The 23,779-nt window shown below is 30.1% G+C and overlaps 1 protein-coding gene across 2 annotated transcripts in view; it reads right to left on the bottom strand.

Annotated features, from left to right (window-relative positions):
• The window catches only part of LOC129907081 (protein GDAP2 homolog), a 65,372-nt gene extending 41,944 nt beyond the window's left edge, over positions 1-23,428 (bottom strand). The window contains exons 1-3 of one of the 2 annotated variants that reach the window (XM_055983125.1): positions 23,306-23,428; positions 13,825-13,961; positions 7,515-7,618 (exon numbers count right to left, since the gene is read on the bottom strand). In XM_055983125.1, the coding sequence (XP_055839100.1) occupies positions 7,515-7,618; positions 13,825-13,929 (209 nt within the window). In that variant the 5' untranslated portion in view covers positions 13,930-13,961; positions 23,306-23,428. Of the gene's footprint in view, positions 1-7,514; positions 7,619-13,824; positions 13,962-14,093; positions 14,233-23,305 lie in introns of those variants that run through there. The other variant, XM_055983124.1, reaches the window with a different exon arrangement.
• Positions 23,429-23,779: the final 351 nt, after the last annotated feature.

Genomic DNA, 23,779 nt, shown 5'->3' with positions numbered 1-23,779 from the left:
AATTATTTAGTTCCAGCTTCTGTTTGTCAGGTTGCTACACCAGGTAAAATGTTTTCGAATAAAGAACAACATATTTAAATATGTATGATGTAAAGAACGCAGATAAGTTTCAAAACTTTTAAGGAAATGTTAAAAGTTGTGTTAAAGACATACAATTTCAAAATTATTTCAAATAAAACTAAAATGTTAAAAAACAGCTCTCCCGATTTTGATTAAAAAATATTCTTTTGAAGTTATTAACAGACATTATTATAAAACCATTTTCTTGATTTCTGATTTCATAAACGACTTAAATGATTTCAACAAAAACGTTCCCATAAAATCGTTTAGAAAATCTTGATATCAAAATAATCTTTTTTTACCGACTTCCAAAAAGGAGGAGGTATTCAATTCGTCTGTATTTTTTTTTTTTTTATGTTTGTTACCGCATAACTTTGGACTGAGTGAACCAATTTGGATAATTCTTTTTGTATTAGAAAGCTGGTGGTTGCAGTGTGGTAATATTTTAAAAACCATAAAATCCAGTTTTGATCCATGGAAGTCGGTTATGTTTTTTTGCTAAAAATGATTATATCAAAAAACAAAAATGACTTCCATGGATCAAAACTGGGTTTTATGGTTTTTCTAATAGTTCCTATGGCTATAACTGAACGAAATTAAAATGGGACCACATTGCAGCCACCAGCTTTCCAATACAAAAAGAATTATCGAAATTGGTTCACTCAGTCCAAAGTTATGAGGTAACAAACATAAAAAAAAAAAAAAAAATACAGGCGAGTTGAATACCTCCTCCTTTTTGGAAGTCGGTAATAAGGAAAAACTAGCAAACTCATTTAAAAAAATTTAATTTTTTTTGAAAAATCAATATTTTCAAAACGATCCAACGAATTTGGTATCTGTCCCGGGTTTCGCTTCCAGAAATATGGTCACCGTAGGTATACTATAACAAAGCACTTAGACTTTAAAAAAAAGTAATAAAAATGTGGAAGACTCTTTTCCCACTGTCATTTAATTGAACAAAAAACATTTAATATTTCCATAACTACTCTTTAATTATTATTCAATACCTACAATTGTATTTTTCATTTGAAAATTTTATGTTTAAAAGCACACTCGCTCACAACCAATCTCCTAACAATGCTCACCAAATCAATACAAATTAAAAAAAAAAATCCAGAAAATAAACAGCTGACTTTGAACTTGTTTTGTCACACCACACACTTTACCACGAAAAAAAAGAAGTGCATCATATGAACCCATATATATTTACCATCCGCTTTGTAAAAAATTTAATTCAAAATTTTGATTTTTAGAAAATCGACTTTTGTCCAGCTTTTCGAATAGAATACTCCTATGTGCGTTGGTCCGAAGAAATAACCACAAACTTTTGTATCGTATTTTCGATTTCCATAATTATTTTTGAATTAATGAATAAATTATATGCATCTCAATCGAACGACACGCAGTGTGCAATGAACATTGTAGATGTTCAAATTTCATTCCATCTCAATGTCAAAACATACCGGCAATAAATTATAACAATAATTATTATTTATAGGAGTGAAGACGACGACGACGACGAGTGAGCTAGAAAACGTGCTTTTAATTTAAATTTAATAAAAATACGAGTACAACTGCTACTGTGTGTGGTATGTGCCCCAAAAAACAATGCACAACCTAAATTGAATGAGCCTTTTGCCCAGGTATAATAATCTGGCCTTAGGTGTGTCTTTAAAAGTTCAATGAGCTTGCTTAAATATATATTTTTAGGTACCTATCACTGGGTACACTCTGATAACCTGATTTCAATTTTTATTTTGGCACAAACAAATTATTTATTTTGATTGTTTTATTGAACAATTTTTTTGAGGTACTGATTTAAATTAGAATTAATTGTGATGAATTTAAATTAAACTGACTGTGTAATGAATGAAAATTATACAAAGAATTTATTTAGAAAGGGAATTTATGAATAAAATATAAAAGTTTATTTTTTATGAATGGTGCATAAACTGGTCATGGGTCGTTGCAGATTCAACAAAAAAAAAAGTGATAGTTTATATAGAAAATCATGCAAACTGCAAAAATAAAATTATGAATGGTAGTTGAGGCAGGCAAATACCTTCGATTCGAAGTTACTAACCAGAAACATACAACAAAAAAAAAAAACAGGAAAATTAGAAAAAATCAAAAACCTATACTTGCTAGTGATGGGAACTATAGAATGATTTGAACTATCGATAGTTAGTAACTGAATGATTTGAACTATTATTCATTTATTCATTCGAATAAAAACTATCGAACAAACTATCGAATAAACTATCGAATAAAAACTATCGTAAAAAAAAACTATTCAAGTGAAAAAACTATCGTTTAAGAAAACTATTTGAATGAAAAAACAATCGTATAAAAAAACTATTCAAATGAAAAAACTATTATATAAAAAAAATATTCGAATGAAAATAGTAACTAAACTATTCGAATGAAAAAACTATCGAATGAAAAGCTATTCGAATGAAAATAGTAACTAAACTATATGTATGAAAAAACTATCGTACAAAAAAAAATCTTTTTGAATGAGATATCGTATAAAAAAAACTATTCGAATTAAAATAGTAACTAAACTATCGAAGGAAAAACTTTTCGAATGAAAATAGTAACTAAACTATCGAATGAAAAAACTATTCGAATGAAAATAGTAACTAAACAATCGAATAAAAAAACTATTCGAATGAGAATAGTAACTAAACTATCGAAGGAAAAACTATTCGAATGAAAATAGTAACTAAACTATCGAATGAAAAAAATATTCGAATGAAAATAGTAATTAAATGAATGAATGAATGATTTAAAACTATCGAATGAATGAATATTTTACAACTATCGATAGTTTGATAGTTTTTATTCGATAGTTCCCATCACTAATACTTGCATCGTCAAAGTCATGTATTTTAGGAAGGGAAATGACTTAATTTAAACTCATATAAATCTGTAATTTTAAGAGTGACACATCATTTGTGACAGTTTGCGTCAACTGTCAACAACACGTTTTATAATGATTTATGGATTATTTATAATAAGCAACAAATATCCATGTGCAAGCACAATAGGCAAAGGAGTGGGTTCAAATTCAAAAATAATTTATCGCTGTGCAATAACAATTAAAATAAGTTGTTACTGCTTTTAATGATAAGACAAAAGTGACATGTGTTTTTCACAAAAGAAAAACAAACAAAATAAATAACAAACTGCAGGTAGGTACACGAAAATATCCCAACAAATTAATACGTTCTTAGAAAACAAAATTATGAGGTTTACTTTTCAGTATTCCGGACTGTCATTCATGATCCAATTAGTTACTGGGTTTAACGTTTGACAAGTTACATAGAACAAATAATATCACACATTTTATTAGATGATAAAGTTGTCAGATTATTTTGTGAGTTTGTAAAAAATAAAAAAATAAATCAAGCTTTAGGTTTTGAAATATGACAGGGATACCACTCTATCAATTTCATACTAAGCGACAACTTTTGCAAAACAATAGGGCCTTAAAAAGCTTAGCACTCAAAGGGTTAATCCTTGCATAAGAGTTTGTAATCCAGTTATGACGAAAAATTGTCAAGGAAAGGAAAAAAAATTTAAAAGGCTGATTTTTGGTATGCAGCTTGATATTAGGGTGGTTTACAATCTGTAAGAAGTCCTGAAGTTTTCTCTGTCCGCAAGTCCCATTATAAGGGGTCAAAGGTCACAACATTTTTTTTTAACGGTAGGTTTAAGACAAAAATTATTTTCTACAAAATTGAGGTTATTTTGCAAAAAATTGTCATATATAGTTTTTTTGTATCACTTACCCTTTAGACATTTCACTATCTTATGTAATTTGATTAAAATATCAAATATTAAAATATCAAGAAAAACATATGCGAGTTTGAAATGATAAAGTTTCTAAACGCTGCGTGATACAAGAAAACTTTGTATGACAATTTGTTTGTAAAATAAACTCAGCTACCATTTTGTAGAACATAATGTTTGTGTAAAACCTACCTATTTAAAAATAAAATAAATTTGTGACATTTGGACCCTCACAATGGGACAAGCGGACAGAGGAAACTTCGGGACATTTCGCAGATTGTAAACCGCCCTAGCATGGTGGCTGTATTATACCAAAAATCAGCCTGTTACAAATTTTTTCTTTGAAAAAATCTATTTTTCCTGGGCTATTTGGTTATTTTAACAAGAGGTTTTGATAATAATTAAAAAAAAAAAAATACAATGATAGAGAATGCCAAACAAAATAGGTATCCACAATTTTTAACTGGTTTTGATGAATAAAAACTTTTTTTGATTCAGCATAAATAGGACAATAAAACTGTTTATAAAAAAATTTCAAAACTCAAAATGTAGCTTAAAACGGTCTCAGAATTCTAAAAAAACGGGGAAAAAGTGTTGTACTTTGAGATTCAGTCCATAAAATCTACACTCAATTAGGTGCTTGAGCAAAATAAAAAAATATTTTCAAAAAGAACAAGTTCTCCTCTTTTTAAAAAATTGACCGAAAATTACTGAGTAAAAAATCGTTGAAATTTGAGATAGTTGAAAAACGGTTTTTTGACGATAACTTGAAATTTTGAGTGTAGGTATCTGAAAAATTTCAAGTGCCGAAATATGATAATATGTAATACCTACAACCTCTGCTAGGTCATTTCCAAAGTAATTAACATTATTTTTATTTTATAACACATGTTTTTATTTAAAAAAATTTATTCCAACGATTTTAAACTTTAAGGAGGAGCTGACAGATTTTTCAGAAATATTTAAACTGCAGTCTTACATATACAATTTGCTTGGAATATTACGTGTGCGAATTTTAATAAAAATCGTTAGAGCCGTTTTCGAGAAAAAAATCGGACGACATGACGTAAACCACAAGTCATTAACGTGATGTAGGTTTTGATTAAAGGACAATGGGCGTTTTGAGGCCTTTTTAAACATTGGTCAACAGTGATGAAACGTACGTCGAATGAAAGTACTCAAAATTAAAAGAAAACAAATATTAAGAAAAAAGTGAAAACACTTACTATAATACCGGCAATTTTATTTTTTTTACCTACAAATTTTGGTGTAAAAGTATTTTCTTTTTTTTTTCAAAAAATTAATTAATACAGTACCTTGCCATATTATTAGGCCCAAGCGAAAAAAATACAATTTTTCATTTTGCTGTATTTTTAAAGTTTTTGTCGAAATAGTTTTGTCTCATTTAGTTACACTTATCATGCTGATACGAATATTTGTTAATTTTTGTTTGTTCTTATTTTACAAACTGAACTGAAATATGTACACTTCATTTGATAAAAATGTGTCCAGTCAAATTAAAAAAAAAATACATGTGATAAGAGAAACTAAAAAAAAAATATGTATTTTAAAAATTACCCCCAAAATATGAAAATACATGAATACAAAATTTCAAAAAGCTGAACATTGTCGGCCATTAACTGAATGAAACAATGAGAGTAATCGTTATGGTCGCAAAAAAATGGACCGAGTTGATTTTTGGGATATAGTACGAATACTTAGATATAATCCAAGGAGTTTTCATTCTTAGCCAAATGAGTAAAGGCTCAGCGACTGTGATGGCTAGGTCATAAAGAGCCGCACATCGACTGGGCGTACAAAACTGAAAGATACTGGCTAAGGATAGAGCTGGCTCGTAACAGGACACTGCTTAATAGGAAGACACGCAAAACGAATGGTCGGTCGTGTTTATGAGGAAACTGTTGCAGAGTGCTAGTCTTTTGTTGTATCACAATGGACCCATGAGGGTTTACTTTGACCTTACTTAACATAAAAATTAGAGACAGAGACGCGCAAGGGCGCCCACCGCCTAGGGGCGGTAAAAAACAATTGTTTTCTAACCTAATCCAACGGGTTTAAATTTGGCCGTTCTCTACGTAGTGCGATCTACTAAAAATGTGTATATTTTGTTCAACATTACTTATTTTATCGACGAAAAACGTAAACAAATCACCTTTACAACGGAAAAGAACAGAAAAAACTCACAGCTGAGAAAATCACCGACAAGGGCGCAGATGAAAGGAGAAAAATGTTTTGTGTCTCTAAATAAAGTATTCACCAAGCGCTCATTTCTTTATGAGCGCTCATTCTTTAAAAACATAAAATTGGGTTGGAATAAGATAAAGTTGGAATTCGATTTGATATTCGGATTTGCAAGAGTGTGTACCCCCCCCTCTTTCACAGAACGTAGGGCGGCATTTTGGGCTCTCGAACGGGCGGCACCAAAAAATTAAACGGCGGCCTGGAAGGGCCCAGGGGAAAAACGGCACATGTCCACTTTTTGTCAAAAATAAACTAATGATGAGGTCTTGTAGTATTTACTGAGCACTATCTTATGGCATTTTTAGTTTTATAAAACAAATTTAGCCTTGTTGAACAAATAAATAAATTGAGTGCTTTTAGTACTAAGTTGTATGGAGAACAATATTTTAAAACGACTATTCTCGAAATGGGTTGGAATGAACCCTGGATCCTTCATTTATAAAAGAAAGTAACTTAAAGGCTGGGAAAAGTTTCAATGTAGATGTTATCGAATAAACCCGATTTAACCAAGTTATGTGCTGGCGACCCTGGGTGCCTGGTTTCAAGACTAATCTACAGACTGGAAATTAAAACAAACTTCTTTTTCTTTGTGGTATAAAAAAGGCCACTTGGCTCCTTCGAAAAGGAAAAGAGGAGACTAATTAAGTCAAATTTTATAAATTATTATGCTTCGCTAAAAATCACTTTTAAGAATTTTATATTTCTATATGAGCAACCCAATATATTATGAATTGCAAAAACGTTTCTACAAAAATTACATATGTACATACATAACAATATTGTATATACACAGAGAAAAATAGACCACATAAAATAGAACAAAAACAATAAGATTTCTCTATGGTTTTCATCCAAGAAGGAAACCTTATTAAAACAATCGGGTTTTCCTTATTGTTTTAAAATCTGCAAAAAAATAAAAAAAAACCATGACCAGGCTGGGAATCGAACTGGAGACTTCAAATCATTAGTAGTCGCCCACCTTACCACCTGAACCAACCTGCCATGAAAATATTGATCGCGATTTTTGATCTAGTGCTAAGTTGCAAAAAAAATCAACTTTTCAGTCAAATTTTAATAAGATTTTCTCTATAAAAATAATAAGAAATCTCCTTAAAAAAACCTTATTAATCGTTGATTTTAATAAGATTTCCTTATGAAATGTATGGACGGTAAAACAATATGGCAATCTGTTAGTTTTTAGCGGGTCATATTTTTCTCTGTGTACTTTGTTTTTTCACTTATGATTACTATAAGTCATTCTTATGTAATGAACATTTTCAGAATAATAACACAAGCAATTCAAAAGCTTGCATTCATTTTAATTGCATATATAAGAGATCAGTTTTCAACGGTCACTCTTGGTTAATTTTTAAATTCAGTTTGCAATAGTCACTTACCTTTCTTGATGTTCTAGGCCTTCAAGACCGTCTTCTATTACACTCTCATAGACACCGCTTCTCTGTCGATCACCCAGCAGACGTTGCCGATCTAAATCGCCTTGCTAAAAGAGAAAACAAAAATGAATTAATTTTTAATGAAATAAGAGGTAAGTATTACAGTAGGATACGGATATAAGAAAACAAAATAACTTATGAGAATATAATTTACATGAATTGATCTGATACTTTTTGAATTTTGACTCTTTAAGAGGTATTTATTTATTTTTAAACTTAACTAAACTATAAAGATATTTTAAGACTCTGAGGGCTTTTCTCCGAGGTAACGGTCCGTACAGTATACGGAACAAAACTGCCATTACGAAGCCATTAAAGATGTTAAGAAAGTCATCTCAACATTACTCATGATAGGTGCCAAAAACGGATAACAATAATATTAGACTTGGCAAACTTTAAATAAGGAATCGAAGGGAAGGACTTCTTATATGGAATAATTGGAAAACACAACCTGGTTATATAAACTGTTATTTAAATTGTTCATGTTGTGACTAATATGGAAAGCCAACAAAGACTCAGATCACTTTGTAGTAGCTAGAGTAAGATGCGGACACCCATGGCGTCACAGCAATGATGAGAGAAAATTTGACGTCATAAGTTTTAATCTCTGCGACCAAGCTACAAGCAAATTTAGTGACTGAGCGACCAAACAAATTAGAATAAAATTGAATTTTTCAGTCGCTCAATGCGAGATCGCATCCTTAATCGTAAACAGTATTAAACTTCAGCCACCGACCAAACAAAAGTCAGACTACCGATATTGAATCTTATAGGTACAGGAGTATAAAAAAAAGCGGTATTTTGGCTAGATTTGTACAACCTACTTTAGGTAATCCCCAACGAAGAGTTTTAGTCCATGGGCGGAGATTGGAACGAGCATGCAGGGACAAGATAAAGACTATGAAGATTGCCATGGAAACTTCGGATACGTTCTCAGAAACCCTCCTAGTAAGGTACCTATGATCTTATTGTGTTAAAAACCAAGATCATCAAATAAAGCCGACAGCTTGTCACTTACAGCACTGGTAGAAATGAAACCCAGATTGCTTACCATTTGGTATTCTGAAACCTTAGGTGAAAGATTCCAAAGTGATACTAGAAGAGGCGATCGGCCACCATCACCGTCTCATGCTAACAATTTTTTTCTATGGAGACATTGAACGATAGCAAATATAGAAAGACTATGGGAGGCACTGATGGCCTGTACCTATAGGGAGTTGAATAAAATTGATGGTGCTTATCAAGATCTTCGACAAAAAAAAAATAAGGGCGCAACCATCTTCAAAAGAAAATGCTCCAGATATTTGTTCGCCAAAGTTCATTAACAATGCTCAAGGCGAACTTCTTGAGAAAGACGATGGTAAAGCTACATTTTCCAATAGACTAACCAAACTTAAACAAAGTATTCGGTGGTATAGTTGAAGAACTAAGTAAGGGGTTATATATTCCAATCAGGGAAAAGCTGTTGATCCAGACGAAATACCCTTAGAATTTTTGGAAAAAGATGGTTGACATCGGGTTTAGAAACTATTGATTCTTGTATCCAACCTTGTAGGAGGTGATCGCATATTGTGTAATCAATGGATGTTAATAGACTTCCCAAGTTACTTTGAAAAGATTAAATATATGAGATGTATGATCAATAGCGAAGCTAAATTGTGATAACGACAGTAAAATCATAGGCGAAAGTGTAGGTTAAATGAAGTAGCGGGAAAATCCTGCTATGCTCTGTAATAAAAAAAAAATCAGAAAATGAAAACAAAGTGAAAACTATTTATTCGTTTTACTTATTTACATAACCAGAATAGGCCTCCAGCAATAACATACCAAATGGTTGCCAATATGACAATGTTGGATAATGAATTGAAAGTATGAGAGTATAATAACGGCACCTGAGATGAAGGTGTTTAGTATCACAGCAGAATTAATAAAGCTTGACGGAATAAGAAGTTAAAAATCTGCCGAAGACTACATTTTAAAAATACCATCTTTCAAGAAATAGAGGGGCATTCCATGAAAAATGGTAACTTTTTATAACTCCCAAATTGATATTCACCCAGCCAAACTTTTCATCAGGTTTTAAGTAAAAATAAACGCTTAAACGTGGTTAATTTAATGTCGTTTAAGTTACGCAACATTTGTATCTAATTTATGGTAACTATATTTGTTAAACTGAGCTTCATAACATAGAAGGGACGATCTTAAATTACACGGTGTTACAAAAATGAGGTTTTAAAATATACGCGGGCGGAGACCTATCACGTTTTGTAGAGCTAGTCGCACTGATTATGAAACGGTATTTAAAAAGTCCCTAACACCCCCAAAATCTGGAGTTAGGGGCAAAAAACGGTTTTTTTTTACCTTCACCCATTGAAAAAAATCTAGCTTCGTCAAATTTTTACCCATTTTTGATTTTTTTACAGTTTCTAATAGGAGATAAATATACCTTTTCAACAATGTATAAAACATGTAACTCGGTTAAACCACCTAGAATTTATAAGATGGTAAAGTTCAAAAATTCATTTATCAAACTTCTACATCAAATTAAAGTATACATATATTTTCACAACAGCATGCTGTTTTAAAAATATATTCTAAAATAATATTTATTTCCAAATCAAACGAGGTATTTTTTATGAAAATCAGTTTAAAATTGGCTTAGAAAAAAAAAATTTCGATTTCAACCCAGATACAGAAATTCGAACTTTTAGGTATAGAACAAAAATGTTGTTTTGGCACGTAGTAGGATAACTTGGGCGCCAGGATTTGATAACGGGTTTTTATAGAGGAGCTCAATACAAAATTTTTTTTCTTTGGGAGGGGGGTCTATCTCCCCCCGTTTAGGTAGGAGGGGCAGTTTTCTAAAAAAAAATTATCAAAATAAAAAAAAAATGATTAAAAAACAACGGCAACACTTACAGTAATAAATGATACCATTTCCAAAAGGCAAAATTGTACATTTAATTCTAATTTTTAAATCAATATATTATCACCAATAGTTTTTGAAATAATCGATTTCAAAGTTAAAAATTGGGGAAAAAAAATTTTTAAAACTCATTTTATACTATTTTTGTCCAGACTGTGAATTTTAATAGAAAAAAACTACTCACACAAAAAACTGCCTCATTTGATTCCTTATCGAACAGTGAAAACTATATGTTTCTATGTCTTCTAGTTTTTGGGCAAAAATTAAAAATAAAAACAAAAAATATTTTGAAAAAAGAAAAATCTGATAAAATAACACGGTGTTACAAAAATGAGGTTTTAAAATATACGCGGGCGGAGACCTATCAGGTTTTGTAGAGCTAGTCGCACTGAATACGAAACGGTATTTGAAAATCCCCTAACACCCCCAAAATCTGGAGTTACGGGCAAAAAACGGTTTTTTGGACCTTCATCCATTGAAAAAATTCTAGCTTCGACAATTTTTTACCCATTTTCGATTTTTTTACAGTTTCTGATAGAAGATAAATATACTTTTTTAACAATGTATAAAACATGTAACTCGGTTAAACCACTTAGAATTTATAAGCTGTCAAAGTTCAAAAATTCAATTTTTTTTGTCATTTGCCCAACTTCGGCATCAATTTAAAGTATATGTTTTCAAAACAACATGCTATTTAAAAAATATATTCTAAAACTATATCTATTTCCCAATTGATCGAGGTATTTTTTATGAAAATCACTTCAAAATTGGCTTAGAAAAAAAAAATTTTCGATTTCAACCCAGATACAGAAAATGGAACTTTTAGGTATAGAACAAAAATGTTGTTTCGGCACGTAGTAGGATAAGTTGGGCGCCAGGATTTGATGAAAGGTTTTTGTAGAGGAGCTCAATACAAACATTTTTTTTCTTTGGGAGGGGGGTCTATCTCCCCCCGTTTAGGTGGGAGGGGGCATTTTTCTAAAAAAAAATTATCAAAATAAAAAAAAATTATTAAAAAACAACGGCAACACTTACAGTAATAAATGATACCATTTCCAAAAGGCAAAATTGTGCATTTAATTCTAATTTTTAAATCAATATAATATTCCCAATAGTTTTTGAAATAATCGATTTCAAAGTTAAAAATAGGGGAAAAAAATTTTTTTAAAACTCATTTTATACTATTTTTGTCCAGACTGTGAATTTTAGTAAATAAATTACTTAAACAGAAAACTGCCTCAATTGATTCCTTATCGAACCGTGAAAACTATATGTTTCTACGTCTTCTAGTTTTTGGGAAAATTGAAAAATTATTTTATCAGATTTTTCTTTTTTCAAAATATTTTTTGTTTTTATTTGTTTTTATTTTTCAATTTTCTCAAAAACTAGAAGACGTAGAAACATATAGTTTTCACGGTTCGATAAGGAATCAATTGAGGCAGTTTTCTGTTTAAGTAATTTATTTACTAAAATTCACAGTCTGGACAAAAATAGTATAAAATGAGTTTTAAAAAAAATTTTTTCCCCTATTTTTAACTTTGAAATCGATTATTTCAAAAACTATTGGGAATATTATATTGATTTAAAAATTAGAATTAAATGCACAATTTTGCCTTTTGGAAATGGTATCATTTATTACTGTAAGTGTTGCCGTTGTTTTTTAATAATTTTTTTTTATTTTGATAATTTTTTTTTAGAAAAATGCCCCCTCCCACCTAAACGGGGGGAGATAGACCCCCCTCCCAAAGAAAAAAAATGTTTGTATTGAGCTCCTCTACAAAAACCTTTCATCAAATCCTGGCGCCCAACTTATCCTACTACGTGCCGAAACAACATTTTTGTTCTATACCTAAAAGTTCCAATTTCTGTATCTGGGTTGAAATCGAAAATTTTTTTTTTCTAAGCCAATTTTGAAGTGATTTTCATAAAAAATACCTCGATCAATTGGGAAATAGATATAGTTTTAGAATATATTTTTTAAATAGCATGTTGTTTTGAAAACATATACTTTAAATTGATGCCGAAGTTGGGCAAATGACAAAAAAAATTGAATTTTTGAACTTTGACAGCTTATAAATTCTAAGTGGTTTAACCGAGTTACATGTTTTATACATTGTTAAAAAAGTATATTTATCTTCTATCAGAAACTGTAAAAAAATCGAAAATGGGTAAAAAATTGTCGAAGCTAGAATTTTTTCAATGGATGAAGGTCCAAAAAACCGTTTTTTGCCCGTAACTCCAGATTTTGGGGGTGTTAGGGGATTTTCAAATACCGTTTCGTATTCAGTGCGACTAGCTCTACAAAACCTGATAGGTCTCCGCCCGCGTATATTTTGAGTGTTACACCGTGTAATTTTTCAATTTCAAACACCAAAAAACATTAAAAAATTTCATCTATGTACGTTACAATGGAAAACTCCTAGAACAGATTCAGTTGGTTTATACATTTTCAATAGAGAGAAACCCGCCCAAAAGGCAGTATCATACAAGAAAAGAAAGCTCAAAAATTCCTGGTAAAAGCAAAAAAAAAACAGCATTTAGTTGGCCACAGATATGAAACACATCTTTACTTTGTCATCGCTTGCTGAGGTCAACTCTGGGGTTCGCTTTAGAAAAGCATAATTTGACAATGTACTCTTTAGATAGTTTTTTAAACTATAATTTGTCAAATCCCATTGATTTGCTGGGTCCACACTAGGTTTAACAAAACCTTCAACATACATTCCAAATAAAAAAAATCCTTTCCAAACTGTCTCAATTGATCTGTAGGCTCAGATATGTCTAATGTATCAGTTAGAATAATGTGGAAGAACGGTTCAGTCAGTATGTCGATTTGGAACGTGTTCATCAACCTAATGTGGACCCAGAATTAGATGTCAATTAAAACATTCGGAATTATTGCCTTTTAATTACAGTAGGGGATTCTTTGCATGAAAAAGTTAAAAAAAAAGGTAATGAACAAAATAAGACAGAATATGAATTTCAAATTTTGATCTTGCTAAATTACTTTAGTTCGTTTCGAGTTGACTAGAAAATTAAAGTCTAAAAGTATCTTTAAAAAAGCGAAGCAGGGCATGTACTGGTTTGCTAGTTGCCTTTAAAACTCCATCACAAGAATGGACTAAAGAACTTTTTCCTGTGTTCAAACTTCAAATAAAACAAAAATTAAAACAGGGAAATCTGACGTCAAACATATCGTCAATAGAAAACAGTGTTAAATAATATTATTTAATATTAATAATAATCATATGAAGGGTGTATGTTTATCTTTTGCAAGAGAGAAAGAGAAAGGACCAATAAATTGTAAACAAGATTTAAATGTCTTACCTGCATCTGAGCAAATGTATTTGGTCCATTGCTATGATATGAGTTCAAACTTAATCCATTCAAGTCAGATAGCCCGCATTCTACATCTGAATTATTTCCGTCCATTTCATGTGGATTTGAATCTGATTCGTCGTCAGCTAAAATTACAAAAAAGAAATAAAGATTTAAATACAAAAAATATTTTAATGCCAAATCAATAACCATATAAAAAAAAATAAGATACAATAACCGATAACAAAACTTGAAATCGATATATATTTGATAATTACAAGAAAACTCAAATGAATCGTTAATCATTGTTTTGTATTGTTGGCGCTTCGGCAATCATCTAAGAAGGTTATCAAGAAGAACTTGATACCCGGTGGTCACAGCACCAGTCAATGGAATGTAATTTTTTTATTTGGTTTTTTTTTTTTTTTGTATGTCTGTCGTTGACGTCGTCGTTGTTTGCAAGATTCCTGCACAACTTTTACAAAAATATTTTAATTCACAACACAACCTGACAATCAAGAAGAATTATAACTACGAGATGTCCCTGGCGCTGTTGGTTGCAGATATGCACTTTTTAAAAACCAGAATCAGAGCACCAGAACACAAAAGCGAGAAAGTATAATAATTACGCGTGTAAAAGTTTTGTGCCCAGTTAAATTCACGTACGTACAACTACATAATTAGAAGTTTATCTCTCTTACTTAACTAACAATCACAATACGGAATGGCGGGATGGATGATGGATACCAGCAGCACTATGGGACAAAATTAATTGAAATTTGGCATAATATGGTTTTCGGAAATTTAACTATAAAACTGTCTTTAAGGTTAAGTCTTTCAAATGCAATTTGCTTGGTATTTAAAGAGTAGGGGACAGATTTTTTTTTCGACACAGTGGACCTGGAATAAGCAGGGTTGTTAAAAAAATGCATTCGAAATTAAAATAAAATGCACGACTGGGTCGCACGAACTTGCTCTAGAGTTCAAGTTGCTTAAATTTGTAAGACTTTTTATATAAAAACTTGGGAAATATAGGTATATAAAAACAAAAAAAAAAAACAAATCAAAAATCAAATCGCCCCACAAAACAAGTATGCAGTTTTATTTGGTATATTAAGGTACATTTTTAGAAAACAAATTTTCAAAATCGTTAGAGCCGTTTTTTTTTTAAACTAATTTTTTATAAATAATTTTTTGAAAAAAAAGTTTAAAAATAAAACTGGTATGCCATTTTGTAGGAATAACTAATCAACATCTAAAAACAAAATTTAATTTCGTGAAATTAAACTTTTCCGAAATTTTTGTATGGCAGGTACCGTTATTTTTGGTCCAAACAAATGAATTCCAAAAACCCCTCTGGAGAGTCTCCAAAAACTGCTACATAGCAAATTTGGAGTCAATCGGTCCATCCGTTTAGGCTCTAGTTCCTTATACAGACAGACAGACAGACTGACAGACTGACGGACAGACGGATTTCCGGGACCCACGTTTTTGGCATTCTCTACCATCGTAATGTCATGGAAAAATGTTATCTCAACTTTTTTTTTTTGGTACGAATGCATAACTTGATATATAGTACCTATATCGCAAGTAAAAAGATTTATATTTATTGCAACTGAAAAAAAAAATTGCATCGAAAAAAAGGATTTCTTTGAACCAAAAAATATATTTCATTGAAAAAATGTTATTGCAACTGAAAAATTAATAATTGCATTCAAAATAAAATTTGTATTTCCATTGCAAATATTTTGCATAAAAAAATGTTATGGTTAGTAAAAAATTTCTGCATTAAAAAATTCAATGCTAAATGTGTGCATTAAATATTTTTTTTTAATATTCGTCAAATTTTTTATAATATTGACTAACGCCAATAAAAATATTATTTATTATGGTATATTACGCTCTTTTGTTTTTTTTGTTTTTGGAAAGCGAATTTATGTATGTATAAAAAACCTAATTTCATTCTTTTAACTAACGTTTCATTAAAATTCCTTTCTTCTTCAGGGGATTTTTGTTCTTTATGCAATATGTTACAAATTTAAAAATTGTATTTTCAATGCAAATATTTTTCAGTTGCAATAACATTTTTTTAATGCAAAATATTTTAAGTTGCCATAAATATTTTTTTAATGCAAATATTTTTCAGTTGCAATAAAAGATTTGTTTTTAGTGCAATTTTTTTAAGTTGCAACAAATATTTTCCTTATTTAATGGAAAAAAATTGCATTAAAAAGAAAATTACTTTTTACAACTCTAAGTAAGGATGACTTTTGTGATAAAATGGCAGGATAAATAAAAACCCCTTCAAACACTGTAGATTTTAAGAGTTGCGTCAAGATTATTTTACATTCTATTCAGATAAATTTGCTAAAAGTGCCAACTAGAAGTTAAACATTCAACTTCTTCTCGAATTTAGGAGTCTCTTTCCCCAATGTGTAACGGGTGAATCTTATTTTTCCATTACTACGACGACGACCACGAAATCCATCATGGAATAAATACTTGCGAGATGAAAATTGTATCTGGATGCTGTTTCATCTTTAATGTTGGTGAGTTGCGCAGAGTAGGTAGAGATAAGAAAAAAGTTATCTACTCATACCAGGAGGTAACTTTTAGCAAACAAATCGTTCGGTTTATTTATTGTTTTACTTTAAAACGTCATAAGATTGTTGTTGGTTTACATCATTTCTACTTTAGGAAGTAGACAAAAAAAAAGTTATAAGAAGCCCTTGAAATTTCCTTTATTTTAAATACTCAACAACAAAGGAAGCTTAGTAAAAAAGTGTAGTAATATGAGTTGATAATTTGCCTTATCTTAACAAAAACAAAAAAAGAATTTTTGGTTTTAATAAATCAATGCTTGGTTTATTAGTTACACTTCAAAATATTGTATGTTGAGTGCCACTACTGGTTTTAAAGAAAAAGATTAAAAGCTGTTCCTTACATACGCAAAACATTTGAAATAACAACAAATTACTCACTTGTCAAAATTAATTTACATGCATAATTTAAATTTAAATGCGTCGGTCGCGACGAGAACCTTAGTGCATCGAACCTTATAAACATGGTCTGTAGGGTGGGTCAAAAAAATCGAAATTCTTTTTTTTGAATTGGTACTCCGAAAAATCGATTGCTAGACCCCTCTAGAATATACACACCAAATATGAGCTCTTTATATTAATGGGAAGGTCCTCCGCTTTGCAATTTTCCATTTTTACATCAAGCTTCTACTAAAAAAAAATAATTTTTTTATTAATTGACTTTTTAGCAAATTTCTTTTCATATTCTTGTAGGAAATTGAACGCTCTACAAAAAAGGCCTTATACACTTTTTTCGTTTATCTAACCGTTGAATAGATATTTGAGGTCCAAATATCGAGAAAATCTTTAAAAATTCGTTTTTTGTTCTTAATTTTGTAACAAATTGAAAAATTATAATGATTAAACGCGCAAGACATATTCTTGTTGGAAATTGATTGCTCCACAAAAAAGGTCTTATTAACTTTTTTCATTAATCTAACCATTCTAAAGATATTCGAGGTCAAAGTTAAAAAAAAATATAAAAACATTTTATATTTTTAAAAAATTTCTAATTCACTGAAACTTTATTATTTTCAAATTAGCAAGATATATTCTTGTAGGGGCTTAAACGTTCTACAAAAAATTCCTTGGAATGAAATTGATTGCTTTAACCGTTTAGAAGATATTCGTATCCAAACCAATGCTCACTGATTTCAATAGTTTTCTTATGACCCGTATGCATTGCGATTTGGATACGAATATCTTCTAAACGGTTAAAGCAATCAATTTCATTCCAAGGAATTTTTTGTAGAACGTTTAAGCCCCTACAAGAATATATCTTGCTAATTTTGAAAATAATAAAGTTTCAGTGAATTAGAAATTTTTTAAAAATATAAAATGTTTTTATATTTTTTTTTAACTTTGACCTCGAATATCTTTAGAATGGTTAGATTAATGAAAAAAGTTAATAAGACCTTTTTTGTGGAGCAATCAATTTCCAACAAGAATATGTCTTGCGCGTTTGATCATTATAATTTTTCAATTTGTTACAAAATTAAGAACAAAAAACGAATTTTTAAAGATTTTCTCGATATTTGGACCTCAAATATCTATTCAACGGTTAGATAAACGAAAAAAGTGTATAAGGCCTTTTTTGTAGAGCGTTCAATTTCCTACAAGAATATGAAAAGAAATTTGCTAAAAAGTCAATTAATAAAAAAATTATTTTTTTTTAGTAGAAGCTTGATGTAAAAATGGAAAATTGCAAAGCGGAGGACCTTCCCATTAATATAAAGAGCTCATATTTGGTGTGTTTATTCTAGAGGGGTCTAGCAATCGATTTTTCAGAGTACAAAATCAAAAAAAAAATTTTCGATTTTTTTGACCCACCCTAATGGTCTGCTAAAAGCGTATTAATTGTCAAAAATTTAATTTTTTGTTGTTGTCATTTGCATATGCGACACAAACTTTATTAGTCCAGTGCATTTATAATTTGACCCAGCAGTTTGTACCACCCCCAAATTTTGTTTTGCTCATTCGATAGAGCATTGGCGAAATTCACCTTTCGGCCGCCATCTTGGATTTTAGTTTTTGTTGATTACTCGATTTCTATTTATCCTACATAAAAGTTGTGTATACCAGAAACGTAGAAAATTAAATTTCGCTTCTTTAATGTTGAGAACACTTTTTCGATATTCCGAATATTAAAAAAGTTACAAGCGAACAAAGTAAAAAAAAAACAGAAAAAAGTTATAAATAAATTTTAAAAAATTTTAAAAATTATTTCGATTTTTTTTGTTTGAAAAATGTTAGAACATTTTTAAACGCTCTAACAATTTTCAAATTTTTGTTTCTAAAAATTTCTTTTTATACAAGAATTCAAATGGCATACTTGGTTTTGTATAAAAGATTATTTAAAACGATGTTTAATTAGTTCTAAAAACAGATTTTATTACTTTAAAAATTCAAATGATATATTTTTTCAAATTTTGTTCCTTAAAAGCTTTAACATTAGAGTTGTTTTTACCATAAGAGCAAGTACGTGCGACCCATTCGTCTAAATTTATTTTTATGGAATTCGAGTTTTCCAAGAAAAATCAAATTTTAATTAATTTCTTGAAAAATAAATAAAATTCAAGTCGGGGGCGCTACTAGCTTTTATATTAAAATTTGCTGAGAATGTTACAGCTTTCTATGTAAAAATTCATAAGAGAAACAGAGAAATATGAAACAAATAAAAATTGGATTTAAATTGCAGAAACATCTCTTTGAATTGTTTAAACTCCCAAACACAGAACCGTTAAAAAAAAATAGTTTTGAAAATTTAAATATGTACATATTAGAACGCTTCGGTGTATTGAGCTTTCATTAATTTAGCAATTGAATCGGAGTCAAACTAAATTAATGGACACAATTTATTTTCTAGCTGTGATAAAAGTTTTAGCAAAACCTAGCAAATTATTTTGAAGGGATGTCAATTGCTTAGAGGGACTCTTGCCTTGGAAATACTATGGTGTATAAGCAGCATTGCCGGTTTAAATAAGGCAGAGAGTCGATTGAATGTGATTCTCTCCGGGATACGGAACGAATTTGCTAATACATATGTATATTATAAAGAATAGGTTGTCAATATAACCGGTGGATACTACACAACCTTTTGTGCTTAAGCAGAAAAGAGGCCACGAAAGAAAAAAAAAGGGAAAAGTGGACAAGGGGGGGGTCTGGTTTTGCAAGACCAGGCTTGAATTCGCAAGACCCTTTTTGTGGCAGACATGTGGTTTTGGTATAATAAATCAACCTCCTTAAAACTCAGAGAATATATTGTACCGGAAAAATATAAACAACCATTTCGAGAACTTTTTGCCCCACCCTCGTAGTTTAAGACATTAACAAAAAAAATTGTTTCTAAGACTTCAATAGTTTTAGGTTTTACTACCAAATTCAAGTACACTATTCACCATTGTGAAAATGCAATCATTTTATAAATATTCTTACAATACACAAAATAATTTGCATAGCAAATTTTAATACTAAGCTAAGCATCAGTGAATGATCTCTCATACGGTTCTAAATAAAAGGTCATATTGCACAGAGGTGTGTTATTTTAATTCATTTTTATGACATAATATTTCACCCAAAGTTCATTGAATTTGATACGATATTATTTTAAACAACTTCAAGAATTTTGTTCAATTTTGCAACTCAAGTTCATTGTCAGGATATCGAAGACTCATTAACATTTCAATGCAATCGAAATTGAATAATTTATTTTTGGTTATTAAACTCGTTACCATAAATAGGATCATTAAAGAAGTGTATTTGATTTATTTAAAATGAAAAAAATGTTGTACAGTAGAAGTCGATTATAAGAGTTGTTTTGCTTTCTACTACATTTGACTTAGAATTAATTTATTAAATGGTTTGATACATTGATACCAAACAATTAATTATGTAAATTCATAATTATTCTAAATAAAATGATATTTTGTCAAAATACTCTTAGTATTATACGAAATATCTCAAAAAAAATATTTTTCAAATTTTATTTCCATAATTTTTAACTTAACACTATCTTAAAAGAAGCAAATTCTTACTGTGCAAGCCTTCAATAAACTAAAAAATACAATAATTAAAAAAAAAAAAAACTATAAAAACTACTTTTTATTTCCTTCGCTATTTGGCTGCGTCTTATTATTATTTATTATTCATTTCAAAACTGTCGTAGTCTTAATATTCGAATTCGTCAATTTTAAACTTGAAAATCAAAGAATATAATGCATATTTTTCTCGAACAGAATTTAACATTTGAATCGACTCCTATTTTTTAATAGCTATAACTTTGCACTCAAAATTACCTCGACTTTCTAAATAAAAACAGTGTTGAAAGTAACTTAATTCTAAAACTTAAGTTTATAAGGGCAAAAACCAATTTTAAACATATAAACAGCAATAAATTGGTTGAAAGTGACTTAACCTCAAAATATTGTCCACTTGACACACAAAGAAAAAAGAATAAACACATTTTTTTAATAAGAGGAGTTATAGGTAATTAAATTAAATAAATTATAAGAAAACCTAAACAATCGTTTTAAATAACCTTCTTTTAAGAGTTTCATTTTTAAATATATAAATGTATATTTTCTGTATAATAGGCGTGTTTTTTTGGCAAGCTCGCATTAGGAACTTATACACTTCTTCAAAATTCTATCCGCAGTTTGGATTAGCTTCTATTCCTATCGGCAGCTGCGTGTTGTTTGTGTAATGCATGTAAACGCCAACTACGGATACGGATAGCAATGCCAAAAAAACACAGCTAATGTTAGTAAAAAATATTTGGAGAATCAGCCCTATCGAAGGATACATATATCTATTCAGTTATCCATTCCGGCTGACATTTCGGAAAAATCTTCAGAGATTTCAGAGAAATATAACGCACATCAAAGCAATGCAAGTTATTACATTGAAAAAGGTTTCTAAAGTATTCCAGCAAGAAATATGTAAAAAAGCAGCTGAGAGTTTTTAGGAAAATGAAAACGATTTCTTTTCAAACAACGGATATCACGAAACCAATTCTAGTTCCGCTATTATATAATTTGTCACCTTAATGCAGAACTAGCCTAAGTCTAAAATTTTCATTTTAATTTACGAGAAAAAAACAGTTGATCGGTCAGAGTTTTAATTGCACGACATTAAACTGCATAATATTAAACACATTTTTAAGTTTTAAAACGCCCTTCTGAAATATTTTTAAATTATGACTTAGTGTAGTTCTGAATTAAGGAGACGAATTGCCGTTTCGGAACTTATTTTTAAATTAACACCCTCCTCCTTACTCTGAATTCATTTCAAGAAATCCTTATTTGCTGTGATTACAAAACTTGCACATTGATAAAGATAATTAAAACTAAAAAAGATATTAACATTTTTTAAATGCAGGTACAAAGAATAGCATTTCTTCTAAACATCTAGACATTAATTAAGTTTTTATCATAAGTATTAACGGAGTTATTAACATTAACATGAGTAAAGGCATACCAAAGTAAGCGTTTTTTTTTTAAATCATCGCTAAAGGGTATCAACTTTGCAGATAGAGAGTTACTGTAGAACAATTTTTTTTCTTAGAATACACCCAAGAATCATCACTCAAAATCTTCTTATCTCATTCCGGGACGCCCTGTATAAAGTAAAACATTGACTGGATGTTAACACTACACCAAAGTCTGGAGAAAACCCAGGAATTTAACATGCTTGCACTCCACTGTCTACAAAGGTAATAGAGTGCAGCTATGTATATCGAACCATATTCCTTGCAAAACTGTTTACGTCAATAGACAAGAAAACATCTGGTGAAGAAGATACAATAACGAACAGTATGAACTTTTCAATGACGTGTCACTGGCCACCAGAAAAAAAGATATTTAAAGTTTTGAATGGCTTGAACACATCACTAAAAGCCAGAAGAAGACCGATAGAGCGACCAGCTCTATATACAATAACGAACAGTATGAACTTTTCAGTGACGTGTCACTGGTCACCTGAAAAAAAGATATTTAAAGTTTTGAATGGCTTGAACACATCACTAAAAGCCAGAAAAAGACCGATGGAGCGACCAGCTCGGAGATTATCTTCAGCGTCTTGGTTCGAAATAGGAGACGGCTAGCTAACTGGATGTGACTATTTAATGCGGACTAAACACAAAGCGTTTTAATTCCATCATTGTCGACTATCTTAAAATCTAAAGCCAACTAAAAACTCAAAAGTTGCAAAAAAAAATTCTTGATGCAGAGTTCAAGAAAATCTTTTGAGGATAACTCGAGCAAATACATAGATGAGTTAACTCTAGGTTGACATTAAACTAGCACCAAATAACTGGGTCTTACTGGCGTTTTTTTTTAACATTGATCTAGATTTAAAAATAATGAAAAATTGGTTTTTCTTTAAACGCAATAACTTACAATTCAAAGCAAGTACATATTTATTTAGATCTTCGAAAAATATGAATTAATAACCGCTGAATAAAACTTAAGAAAATGAAAAATTAAGGTTTTTTACCCATTAAGACAGTTCCAAAAAAAAAAAAAAACATAAGGCCCACATAACGACAACTTTAATGTAGATTGTTTTGATGATTCAAAACTACGCAGTTAAAGGTAAGGAGCATTATCTCTTACTCTAAATTAAGCCTTATTTAAAGAGACACTTTGTAAAAAAGTTGAACTTATTTTTGCAGGCGGTGATTAATTTTTTTTGTTAAGAGATAACGAACGGCAAATAAATAATGTAATCTTTTGTATGAGATCATTTAAATTAATTTGTAGAAAATTGTATTACATTTTGTCATACAACAAACAAAAGTATTCACTTTTACATTCTATATTTAAGGTTCTTATTCTTATTCAATTTATATTAATTTATTATTTAAATATAACAACAATGAATAACTTTGCCTACAATCAACAATTAAAATGTACCTTTTTGTTAATGAATAAACACAAACTTTCTTTTTCGATAGACACCACGACGAACTAAACTGTTTATTAAAACAAAAAAAAAAAACTAAACGTTCCTGTGCAATGGATATAGCGTCTGATTCAAATTCTTTCCTATATCTTTATGCCAATCGTAAAACGTCAATTGTACCTTATCTTATCGTATCGAAATAAAGTTTGATAAGTAGAAAAAAGGGGGACACTAAAATAATATACTTAATAATAACCAACCCAACTTACTATGCCTCATTTTTACTGTGTGTTGTGGATTGCGTATAATACGAATTTGTCGATCTGGATGATGAGGTTCACCAAATTCACCACCAATGTCTTTTGGCAATTGCCAAAGTGCACTGCTCTCTTCTAATTGATCCCTTGGAAAGTATAATGGAGCTAATACTTCATAGATACCACGTTCGTGTGCATCAACACACAATATCACAATTTCCGAATGAA

The sequence above is a fragment of the Episyrphus balteatus genome, chromosome 1 (genome assembly GCF_945859705.1).
Source record: "Episyrphus balteatus chromosome 1, idEpiBalt1.1, whole genome shotgun sequence".
Classification (NCBI taxonomy): Eukaryota; Metazoa; Arthropoda; class Insecta; order Diptera; family Syrphidae; genus Episyrphus; species Episyrphus balteatus.
This window is presented reverse-complemented; position numbering and strand designations above follow the sequence as displayed.